The sequence below is a fragment of the Hirundo rustica genome, chromosome 12 (assembly GCF_015227805.2).
Source record: "Hirundo rustica isolate bHirRus1 chromosome 12, bHirRus1.pri.v3, whole genome shotgun sequence".
NCBI classification, from domain to species: Eukaryota; Metazoa; Chordata; class Aves; order Passeriformes; family Hirundinidae; genus Hirundo; species Hirundo rustica.
This window is the reverse complement of record NC_053461.1, coordinates 8,390,596-8,402,681: the sequence shown is the minus strand read 5'-3', so window position 1 is coordinate 8,402,681 and position 12,086 is coordinate 8,390,596. Positions and strand designations below refer to the sequence as shown.

Below are 12,086 nucleotides of genomic sequence, written 5' to 3'. Positions count from 1 at the left end.
GACCTAATGTAAATCGTGTCTGTGACATTATCTTCAAACTCTGTATCTGAAACAAAGAGGCTGGTATGGCACTTTGTTAAATACATAAAAACCCACCCAAACCAGTACTGTAATTTCGTGGGTGTATTTAATAAGATAATGTTAAAATGGAACATAATTTCTTTTGGAGGCTCTCAGGACAGTAAATGTTTGACATAGTCTTAAGTATTTTTTGTTGTATACAGTCTTAAAATTTTAAGTGCATTCCATTTTTATTTGCCATTTTATTCAGGTTTCTTGGCAAATACAGGTGAAGGCAAACCAAGAAAATAAAGCTGTTACAGCTGTCCAGGCATTATATTGTGGAGGGGTATATCCAGCTGTTCCCAGGTGCATTTTGTTATAAAATACAAGGGAGAATCCTTTGTTTTATCTCCTCCAGAAGATCTCTCACGGCTGTTTCCAAGCGTGGCTCGGTGCTCGTGTCCCTGTGCCCTGCCCTCTGCCCGTCTGGATGATGTTCCCAAGCTCTTGGAATGACATTATTGATCTCCACGTGGCACTGCAGGCCTGGCCCAGAGCCCACATTTCATCAAATCAATTAAATGTCTGCCTGAGTGAAGGCAGGGAACACCTGGCTCTGGGGCAGTGCATCCCGTTGGGTTGTGCAGATAATTCAGCATTGCCTGGTGCTTTGCAATGCAGGCTCTCTGTACAGTGAGCACAGCTCCCAGCAGCTTCTTTAATCATCCTCAGGCTGTTCCTTCTCCCAAAGCTCTAAATTTGGGTGTTCTCAGTGCTGCTGTCCTCAGTGTTGCTGCATTTCCTACACGCGACCGAGGGAGAACAGAGCCAGGCATTCTTTGTGCTGAGGTTCTTAGTCACTTTTTTGTTTAATCCTTGAGAACTCATGTGGGAAGGGCATTTGGTGGATTGCTGACATTTGAGTAACTTTTTTCATCCCTGCTGTAAAGTGGATGAGTTCCAGGCAACTGCAAATACAGTTTGGGGCTTTCAGACTGGGAACAATTGGGGCATGAGCAAGTGCAGAATGCAAACAGGCGCATGGCTGGGAAGGTATGTGCACTTGATTGAGAGATTTGGGGTGGGGGGGGGAAAGGGCTTGTCCAGCATGTTTTGACAGTGTAAAGAAAGACAAAACACTTGTAGTCCCACCTCTGTCTGCAGTGCAAGACCCACGTTAAAGAGATCTCTCTGTCAATCTCCCTTCGGAGGGTTCTCCTGAGAAGAATTTAACATTATGGCACAGAAACAAGAAGTCTGACAGGACTGTCATATAATGTGATTCTGATACAATCAGCTATAAAAAGCAGTGTTCAGTCCTTTTGTTTATAGTAATGAGTTTGAGTTCACTGAATTAAAAAAGGAGCATGTCTTTTAAATATCACTTCAGCTTTAATAGTCTTCATAATGTTAAGAGCACATTAGATAAAAAGTTACGAAATATTGTACTTAAAAAAAGTGGAAGTTTTATTCCATGGCAGAGTTCAGGTGCTTTTTAAGCAAAACTTGTACAAAATGTATAAGCACTTCCCTTGCTTGCTTTTCCCTTTCTTGCTGTTTCAATAGCAATTCCATAAACTTATTTGGGAATCTGTATAAACCTTGTAGAGTACTTAAATCCAGTTTAAAAATGATGAGTGATTAGAAACACCTGCTGCATTTTTCTTTTTGCCTGGGATTGGATTTGCTTTGGGAAAGGCAAAAGCTTTGGATTCTGTACCCCTCTTTTTAATGCAGGGTGGTCAGTGCTTCTGTTTCTCTGGTGTAGGAATTGTGGTTTTGTTGGAAAACTTAGGGCTCCACATTTGAATTTCATAGAAATATGTGGAAAGAAATGGGTGACTGACATGGGAATGATCTATGTGGAAAGCACAAACCAAACAGATCTTCCTGGGAACTGGCTGGGAAAAGTAGCCTGAAGCTCTTGCAATCAACAGAGAGCAGGCACAGGGTGGCCAAAGGTGCAGATTGTTTTGGTGACAAATTCCTGCTCAGCAGAGCCCAAAGTACAGCCTGCTGCAGTCAGGGAGTCTGACTTGCTTTGTGCTTACTAGCCAAAGTTTTAACCTGATAGCAGCTTTGAAATACAAAAAGATAATAATCTTGCAAATGGATAAGTCTGAAAGCAGGTTGAGAGTTGTATTGCTTATGTCCTCCTTACTGTAGGGCCCACGTGATGGAAAACCAATGTTATTTTTTTTTCCTTGAAGACTGAAGTAGTGATTAAAAACAGAATACTTCGGATAAATAAAAAGAGCAGAGAAGATTCTTCCAGGATCAGAGCAACATAGGCAGAAACTGTATATGTTTCAGTTGTTTCTTGTTCTGTTTGAGTTTTTTTTTTCCTAAACACTGACATTTCCTTCTGTTAATCTTTAATTTTTGTCAGTTGTCTTAGGGAGGAGTTTGTTTTTTGGCATTGATCTCTTAAAACGAAGGACACATGAAGGAAAAGCGCCAACTTTGTAGTTGTAAGAGGGATCTGCCTGGGTTGTTACACTGATCCCAACTCATGCCCTGCGCTGATATTTCCATAGATCAAAGCTTTATTTTTTAATTTAGGAATGGGTCCATATTTATCCTCTACTGCTCTGAAAAGCTACTTTTGAAAAATACTGCTATAGATCACAACAGAGATTTGTCTGGTTTGAATTTCTGGTTTTACCCCAGAGAATTGGTCACCCAAGCAATATTAGATCAATTAGTTTCTGTGTGGGAAAAGAAAAGGCCACCGTTAAATGGATCATTGATCTTTTGTGTCAGAGATGGAAACTTTGCTTCTAAGCAGCTTTTCAAGCTTGTATTTACTGACAAAAGTGTTCATCTTGAAATGGATTGTGGACTTTGTTCTGTCTTTGTGGGTGTATTCCACGAAACACAAAATTCCATGAATTTGTGTGGATAAAAATGGCAGTACGTGTGTGTCGGCAGGGGGAACTGTTTTGACGTGATTTTAAAAGCTTTGGGTTCCCGAAAAAAGAAGGGACAAAGTACCTAAACTCTGGATCGGGAGTTCAGCTTTGTGAACTTTCAGCCTAATTGAGTATGAGTTTTGGCATTTCTTAGGGAGGGAGACTAAAATTTTTAACTGTTCAGATCAGCAATTTGTCCTGCTCATGGCAAAAAATCAGGGTAACTTCCAATACCTTTTGAACTGGAATGCATGACATGAATATATTGATTGTATATGAGTGACTGATCTCCAGGAATTTGTTCCTGTCAGATGTGCACATTCCAGAGCTGTTGCATGCTTTTGGTTTAATGCTTGTTCCAATGCTTCATTAGCGGGATCTGTAGTGTGTGCAAAAAGCAGTAATGAAAAGTGCAGTCTTGGTCACAGTGTGCAGAATTCCTGGGGGACTTGTAGCAGTAAATGACATTATTTTTCTGCTTAGGCTGACATTTAATATGAAACCAGTCGGTTTCTCAGCAGTCCTGGATCTACAAGGGGACTGATGTACTTTAATATCTTAAGATATTCTTTGAATGCTGCTGTTGCTGTTGGTCAGTTGGAGAAAGGCTGTTTGAAGTAATTTTCGTGAAAGTGAGGAGCTGTAGGAAGAAAAGATTTAAGGAAGCTTTTTAGAAATACACATGAAAATATCCAGCTGGCATCCAATCCAGTGGATTATTTGAGTATGGCATAAACATAAATCCAGTATCTGGTAATGATTATGTTTCAGAAATATGCTTGTAATTAATCTAAAGAGAGAAAAGTTAGTTTTTCTGGAGGAGACAAACCTAAGAAGAATATAGTTATGAAGGCATCATGGTAAAATCTTTCCTCCTTTATTTTAAATTCAGTTTCTCTGTAGAACAGTTTCAGACATCTTTTCTGAAGTGAATTGGTGTGGACGTTGGGGCAGCTGGAGTAAATGAGAGTAGTGAGTAAAAATGCCTTTAATCGGTTTTTGCTTGGAGCAAAATCCCCAGAGGGAATAAAATCGCTGCCAGGGCCCAAGTTACAGGACACTGTAGGGTGGGCTGTGCTCTGCCACATGAGTTACCTGTTAAGGTGGACTCAAACCTGTGTTCAGAGATGTTCCCCCTGCTTTGTTGTGCTGTTGTCCTGGTTTAGGGCTCTCTGAATGAGAGATGAGCTAGAGATGGTTTGTGGGGATGTGCAGTATTAGTTTGTGTCATTAAATGTTACTTTCTGTCAGCTCAAAGCTGGTCACTTAGGTGCCATGTTAATTCTCTTCTCTCCTACCTGTGCATGCAGTGAGCTGCTGGAGTTCCAAGGGGATGGTTTTGTATATATTTATATAAATAAGGCAGCTTTCTTTGCACAGGAGGGCAGGAGAAAGGTCTAAGTCATTCAGAAATCCCCTTCTAAAGCAGCAGCTTTGCTGGCTGTCTGTTCTTACATGATAATAATCTGGAATAAGGCTTGAGAAGTGAATATGGCTGTCCATGCCCTGCCAGAATTTGAGTGTTCCCAACCAGACTGTTGGTGGCCCAAATGAAGAGGTGTTTGTGACGCCCTGGAACCTCTGGTACCCTCAGAGGGCTGTCTGTGAAGGCCTGCAAGAGTCAGCAGCAGGGCAGTTTGGGTTTCCTAAACAAGCTCCACCTTTCCAGCTGCAAGCCCTTGTGCAGTGGATGCCAGAGCAGGTTTAGCAACTTTCTAGAAGGGATTCCCTGTTTATCCCCAGGAGACTGTGGAGATCTGTTAAACTTTCCTTTCTTCTCTTGTGCCCCTCTACTCTCAGGCCACTTGGCAGGTTTTTGTCCCATCCAGGCCAGCCCTGACCTCTGTTGTCAATCTTTTCCCCTCAGTGCTGGCTCCTCCCTGAGTGCCTGAGTAGCACCCAGGGTCTTCAGGATAGGGAGGGAGGAGACCTAAGGATGGTGTGTTGTGGTAGTTCTTTAGAGAGACCCAGATGACCACTGATGGCAAAAGAACAGTGTGTGGGACATCCATTTTCTAGATAGATGAAAAGAACTCTCAACATCTGTGAGCAAAGCCAGACGCCAGGGACTCAATCTTCGGCCAGAAGAGATGGCAAAACCCCACTGATGGCAAGAGAGAGCAGGGCATTGCTGGAGGGAGGACTATGCCAGACATGCCTGGTTCTGAGACTGCCCAGCATTTACTGAGGCAAAGATCCTGGGAGAGAAGGATGCAAATGCCTAATTAAAGATAGAACTGACATTTGGATCTCCACAAGGCTGAGAGCTGTTGCTGTCTGTGTTTTACTGTGTGTTCAACAACCTTAAAATACATTGCAGTGATCTTCCCTGGTAGGCTGTGCTTCAGTGTGCAGTGTTTGGGAAGAGAGAATTACCCCGAGAGCAGGGGAGTATCTTTGTGGATATGAAGCTTATCTTTTGTTCAAATGCAAGTTTGAATTGTCATTTTCTGCTTTCTCTGGAATTTTTCAGGAAATGTTGGCAGCATATCAAAATATTAAATATAAAGGCTGTAATGTTGGGATGTTGTCAACTCCTATCAGCAGGCTCATGGAGGTTTTTGATGGCTGTCCTGCTGTTCCTTAGCGCAGCAGAAGAAAATCAAGTTGAGCTCCTCTTTTTGTTTAGTCTCATCTGGTACCTGGAAGGGTGAAACAAAGGAGTTTCCCATAGGGGATAAGTTAAGAGAAGCTCTCTGGGTTTCATCTTTCCCCTCTTACCTAACAGTTTCTCTCAGTTGCTGCCATCTCAGTAGTTACTCTTCCAGTTGCCATGTGCATTATATGGGTGTTGTAACTGAACATAACTTGTTTTTCACGTTTCTGGTGCCTAGGAATTGTGAGATGTTGCAGGTGCTTGTGTGTGGTGAATTTGGTTGTATTCCTCAATTATATCTCTGATTTTTCATGAGAGAAATGTCTCAGTGTCTTCCTATTCCTTATTCCCTTTCTACATCAAATATAAAATGCTTGTCATTTATGTGCCATAGATTTTAAAATAAAAAAATCTAAGTATCTTGATCCTGTTTGGTGATTTGGTGTGGAGTTTATATCTTACTGACATTTAGATATTTTGAACCTTTGGACAACTGGACCTGATGGATTGAGGAGTGACAGGGATTGGCAGGAGGGAACTGTGTCGCTGTGTACCTTGTCAGTGAAGGAGATACGCAGGAACTGACTGAAAGTTCCCTTTGAAGCTGAGGGTTGGGCTGCTATGGGCTCTGCATGTGGTGTTAATGAGTTCACCTAAACCAAACTTTTCTCTGGAACTTTGTTACGTTTCCTTTCTGGCTGCTGGTCAGACCTGGGTTTTGGTCTGGACCAAAGCTGCAAGTCTGCTGTGGCTTTTCAGAGCTGTGCTGTGAAGGAAAACACTCTGAAATTCAGCTTATCCTTCTGGGCACCCCAGAATGGACATTTAACATTAGTGGAGAGCTTTTTAGCCAAGAATAGCCAAGAATTCCATTATTTTAACTTAACTGAAGCAAACACTGTTGGCTTTTCTGTGACTTAAACATGAGGATGTGTATTGGAGGGTTAAAATAATTTGCAGCAAAGGAGCTGCAGGACCATGCATGAAATGAGACTTGAGCAGCTGCTGGCAGGTGTTCAGTCATGGGGTGTTGGGTGTTTTGAATTAGGTTGTTTGATTGGGCTGATGATCTGTGTGGGTCCCTTCCAGTCCAGGATATTCTCTGATTCTATAATCTAGTCTCCTTTCTGAAAGCCCCTCAGACAGTAATTATGTAGATTAACCTGGTGGCGAAGTGTTCCTGTGCCCCTGAGGTGCAGTGGGAGCAGTTACACCTCTGTTCCTCGTGCTGTTTGTGTGTAGAAAGTCCACTGCCTTCAGGAGTCAGGCTGATTGTGCAGCTGTGGGTGAGCTGTACCCTGCACGTGTAGCTTGATCACAGGGCAGGGCAGCTTCAGATGCTTCCAAAAAAGGCTGAGGTTGGGTGTGTCAGGAGGAGGAAGCCCCACTTGAGAGTGAAGGACGTGGCCATTTCCCTGACTGTGCTGATCCTCCTCAGGCCGCATCCATGGAGCACATCCAGGGAGCTTGGAAGACCATCAGCAATGGCTTTGGACTCAAGGATTCTGTGTTTGATGGCCCCAACTGTATCTCACCCACCATCGTGCAGCAGTTTGGTTACCAGCGCCGCGCGTCTGACGACGGCAAAATCTCGGACACGTCCAAAACCAGCAACACCATCCGTGTTTTCCTGCCCAACAAGCAGCGCACCGTGGTGAGTCCGTGCTGGCCTTTGGCTCAGAGATACGCTCCTGTTCCCACTGTTGACTCTGGATGTGCATCTGGCACGAGATGCCCGGCTTCCAAAGGGCCTTGCTTTGATGAAGTGATGGTTGGCAGCTGGTTGGTTTTAGAGGATACATTTTATTTTAAACATGAGCTGTATCTGTGTTTTGAGAAGCTGTATTGCTCTGTCTCAATGCTGTGAATTTTTAATGCTCGTAAGCATATTCCACATTAAAAGCCATTGTTGGCTGACGTAAACAGTGATGCCTACATGACAGTTAATGTCATTTTCCTCTCTTGGATTCCCACAATGAAGTGTGGGGGTTAAAGCTGAAGTGAAACTTTTTGAGGGATCACTTTTGTTCAGTTTCTTGGAGCTGAGTGTATCTAATAATAGTCTTACCCAAAGTTCCCTGAAATCTAAATTAAGCCTTTTTCTGTACTTGAGGTAACTCCATTTGCTGCATTTCTGTTCCTTCTATAGGCTGCCTACTTGTGTGAAATCCTGTTTCATAGAAACTCAGTCACTGTAAGAAACTGAGAAGTTATTAAATGACTTCAGAACGTCCTTTGTAGGAGTGCACACAAGTGCACTTAGTGCAGTTTTCCTGGAGTTTCTTTAAAAAAAATGAGAAAACGGTCTTCCACTCTTGGAAAAACTTAGAGGAAGTGTGCAGTCACTGTCTAAATGTTCTGTTTGTTTTCCCTTTGGTCACAGGTGAATGTGAGAAATGGGATGACCTTGCATGACTGTCTCATGAAGGCACTGAAAGTCAGAGGTCTGCAGCCAGAATGCTGTGCAGTTTTTCGACTTCTTGCTGAACCAAAAGGGTAAGAGTGAAACTTCTTTCCAGAGAGTGTAAAAATTTTGGGTTTAGAATAGCAGCCATGTTTTCTTCCCCTCTGGCTAATTTCTTTTAAAAGCAATTTGGTTGTGAACCGTTTGTGTTGTTTTCTTTGCCCCCTTCTAGGGTAGCTCTTGTCAGCTTCCTGTGTATTGGCAATTTCATTTTTGTTTTAAAGCTGAATATTGAAAATACTTAAAATGGAGGGGTTCACTCAAGTGCTTGCAGCCCCTTAGTGAGGGTTTTGCCATGCTCTAGATGAAGTGATGCCTTCCTTCATGTTTGAGGTGCATTTCTGTGCTGCCTTTGTAGTTGTTCAATTCAGTATCAGTGATTCTTAGCCCCCTTCCCTGATCTGTGTGCTCAGTGTTAAGGCTCTGCATTCCTCTACAGCTTCCCTATGTTTGGATTTCAGTCTCACTTCAGATATTCCTTATTTTTTTTGTAGGACCGGGGATGCTGCTATTAAATACCAAATGATTGTTTTATAAGCTGAGGGAGTGAAGGTATCTCACGGAGTTAATGCACTTAACTTCACACCTCCTAAGGCTTGGGCTTAAAGGTCCCTGTACGTCAGGCATTTGTGGGGTTACGTCTCTGCGCAGCTGAGGCCATTCTGTCACCTGTCAGTGCCCAAGCACTTGATAATGGCTTTTGTGTCACTGTCACTCACAATTTTTGTTATATTTACAAGGGTATTTCTGTGCTCCATTAAAGATTCCAGGTGCTTTATGTCAAATACTTTATAAATAAATAACACGTTAAAAATGAGCAGAAAAAGAGGCAACTTGCAATGTATTCCAAGTTGCTTCTGATTTTTTGAGTGAAAGACCCTGAGATCTGTCTAGCTCACTGTAAGAGGCCAGCCATACTTTTTTGGGTATTTATTTTCAGTTTACTCAAGAAAGCTCACAAAACATAATTGTTGGTGAGGCCAGATTTCTCTCCACAGTGATTTTGTTGTCCACATTTTCTCTTTTAGAAAGAAAGTGCGTTTGGATTGGAACACAGATGCTGCCTCCCTGATTGGAGAAGAGCTCCGAGTGGACTTCCTTGACCACGTCCCACTCACCACACACAATTTCGTAAGCTTTTCCTGCTCTCTGTTCTGGTGTGCATTTTATCAACTGAAGCACAGATTTAGCCAAAGAATGTTTTGGGCATTAGGCAGCTTCTGGCTTTCTGGACACACAGATTTTCAGAAGTTGTGGTTGATTCCTTCACCCCTGTTCCGCACAAATTACATTCCCTAAGTACCAATTTGCAGTGAAATGCCGTAATTGTGTTCATTACACCAGTGATCCCCAGCTGTCAGAGGCCGTCAAAGTTCACATTGTGTATGTTCTTCACAGGTCTGATGATTGCCATTTTATTTTATATAAATAACATGTGTGTAACTGTTGTGGTAAGATACCCGTGTCTTTACAGTCCAGAAAAGGGAGAAAATTTGTATTTTCAGTCTGTGGCTCATCAGTCAAAGGCTGAAGAAGTTCAGCAGCTTTGTTGGACTGATGGTCCAATATTTTTATTATTTGTACTGGATATTCAGGTGCTGTTAATTCTGTAGGTTGTGACATTATTTTGTGAGTTAATGCTGCCTTGTAATTTGACAGAATGTTCTGTGGGGGAATGAAAGGCTTTACTTTGTAGTTCTTTCTCAAAAATGGATTATTTATTCCATACAAAACAAATAAGTAGAAGGTGGTTTTGGGCTTTGTGAGTTTTTTAATTTTTCAAAATTTTTGAAATCCTTTTTTTTTTTACAAAGAAATAATCCCCAACTCCCAACAGTTTTACCTTGCATTATTGTCTTCTCCCTGGGTTGTTTTGTTCCAGAAATACATTGTGGCAATCCTAGAGGATTGTCATTTACTTCCATTAGAAAGGTCAGAATTGATTTACGAAACCTGAACGTCACTTTACTTCTACGTTACATTTTAAAAAACTACAGAAAATATCACCTGCAGAAAATTAATATTTTTCTCCAGATTTGGAAGAAGCTGAAAGTTGGAGCCTTCCTCTCCAGTAGGTTCTGGGGGAAGAAACCCCTTGGTTCATTTTAATATTTTTTCATAGTTCAGACTCTTTTAAAAAACCAAAATAGGCTATTATTTAAAAAAGTAGAAATTCCTTAGATTATTTTGATTACTAAGGAATTTATTTCTCATGCAAAGGATATTGTTTAGTCATAAACAGCAAGAGTTTTGGCTAATCAAAACAATGATGTGGGCTTTCCAAAGTCTGATCCTATTTCACCTCTTTGGTGCTGCTGAAAATGAACAAACACCCAAGCTCTTGGCTCACGCAGCTATCACCTTGCTGAGCAGAAGTCCTTTTGCATTTGACAGAGCACTTGTCCTTTTTTTTCCCCTTGTTTTTTTTTTTGTAAATAAAGCCTTCAGTGTTTTTCAACTTTTCACGTCTCCAACCCAGCTGGAAATCCGTGCTAGCATATTTGAGTGTGGTTTGAAGCACAGTAGCAACCTGGGGGCTCTGATAGCATTTCAGCATGGTTATTTATTGCTGCTGGGCTCTGAAGATCCAAATCTCGGTTAATGAAGAGGTAATTAGCTCAGATCAATCACTTGCTGTGTTTTCCAGGCTCGGAAGACATTTCTGAAGCTTGCCTTCTGTGACATCTGCCAGAAGTTCCTGCTCAATGGCTTTCGGTGTCAGACATGTGGCTACAAATTCCATGAGCACTGCAGCACCAAGGTGCCAACCATGTGTGTGGACTGGAGCAACATCAGGCAGCTCTTGTAAGAACTGCTCCTTTTTCATGGCAGCAGCGCTTCTGGGTGACATTGGGTTTGTACTCTGATCAGAGATGCTTTTGGGTTGTTGGGAAGGCAGTGCCTATGCTCAGTGTGCAGAATTGTGGATTGAGCTTGTGAAACAGCCAGCAATGAGTGTCTGTTCCCAGGGGAGAAGGCCATGGACATCCCGCTGTATTTTGTTCTTGCTCTGGATTTTAATATTCTGGGACAAGCAAACACCTTGAATGAGCAGGCAGTTGCTTCAATGCCCTCTGTTTGAACAGGGGGACGGCAATTCCTCTCACACAACACATGTTAGGAATAAACCAGGCCATGATTCAGTTGGATTTTAGCTCTTGGAAACGTTAGTGTTCACCTGTTCTACACCTCAACTAACACTGATGAAAATGGTGAATGGTGAGAAAGCAGATAGAGGATGTTACAGTTACAGAGCAGTTACAAAAAGTTGAAAATTATTGTGTTAGAAGTCCTTTAAAGCAGAAGTGTGAAAGCCTGTAATTGTTTTTATGTGTCTTAGTGGTTGTATTTTTTAATAACTAAACTTGGTTACCTAGATTTGCATTTTCTCATACTAAGAGAGTCAGGATGACTCATGCCACTCGGTGCTACCTGGCTTTATTAGAACTTAATTGTGTCGAGTGCCCTTTCAGGAAAATCTGAAGTCTGATATCAAAAGATTTTGTCTCTCAAGTTTCAAAAGAACACGTGGAACTTCTCTTTGGAAGTCTGAAGGCAGAGATTTTAGTTGTACCCAGAGGAAAAACACGTTGTAAAGACAGGAATATGTTCATGAAGTTAATCATGCTGCAAAGAAACAGCCCTTTAAAACTTGAGCTTTCAAGAGCATTGTACAGGAGGTAGTGTAGCAGTTGAAGTTGTAATTGTTTTTGTTGATATTTCAGATTGTTCCCAAATTCAAATATCACTGAGAGTGGTGTCCCTGCACTACCTCCCTTGACAATGAGACGGATGCGGGAGTCTGTCTCCCGGATACCTGTTAGGTAAGCTTGTATTTCCTGTCATTTCTCTTTTGGGAAATACACTTCTTTCAAAACAATCAATCCAAAGCAACTAAAGACCCCAGCTCCTCCACAGCAGAGCAGTCTGATAGAAGTTGGGATGGATGTGCAAGGCAGCAACACCACTTCATCACAGATGACTTGCATTGACTTGAGATTTTATATTTCAATTTTTATCCTTAAAATTTTAAGGTGGAGAATTAAATGCTTTTTGGAGACCTTTGTTTTCCTGCCTAAGAAAATCCAAGGCTCCCTTTTGGTATTTTCAT

At 41.9% G+C, this 12,086-nt stretch overlaps 1 protein-coding gene across 8 annotated transcripts in view; it reads left to right on the top strand.

Annotated features, from left to right (window-relative positions):
- Nucleotides 1-12,086, top strand: part of RAF1 (Raf-1 proto-oncogene, serine/threonine kinase) — a 59,018-nt gene that overhangs the window by 32,395 nt on the left and 14,537 nt on the right. For 6 of the 8 annotated variants that reach the window (XM_040076304.2, XM_040076307.1, XM_040076303.1 and 3 more), the window contains 5 exons: nt 6,950-7,165; nt 7,895-8,007; nt 9,004-9,106; nt 10,623-10,780; nt 11,701-11,799. In XM_040076304.2, coding sequence (XP_039932238.1) covers nt 6,959-7,165; nt 7,895-8,007; nt 9,004-9,106; nt 10,623-10,780; nt 11,701-11,799 — 680 coding nt within the window. In that variant the 5' untranslated portion in view covers nt 6,950-6,958. The remainder of the gene's footprint in view (nt 1-6,949; nt 7,166-7,894; nt 8,008-9,003; nt 9,107-10,622; nt 10,781-11,700; nt 11,800-12,086) is intronic. The other 2 variants (XM_040076310.2, XM_040076309.1) reach the window with 1 other exon arrangement.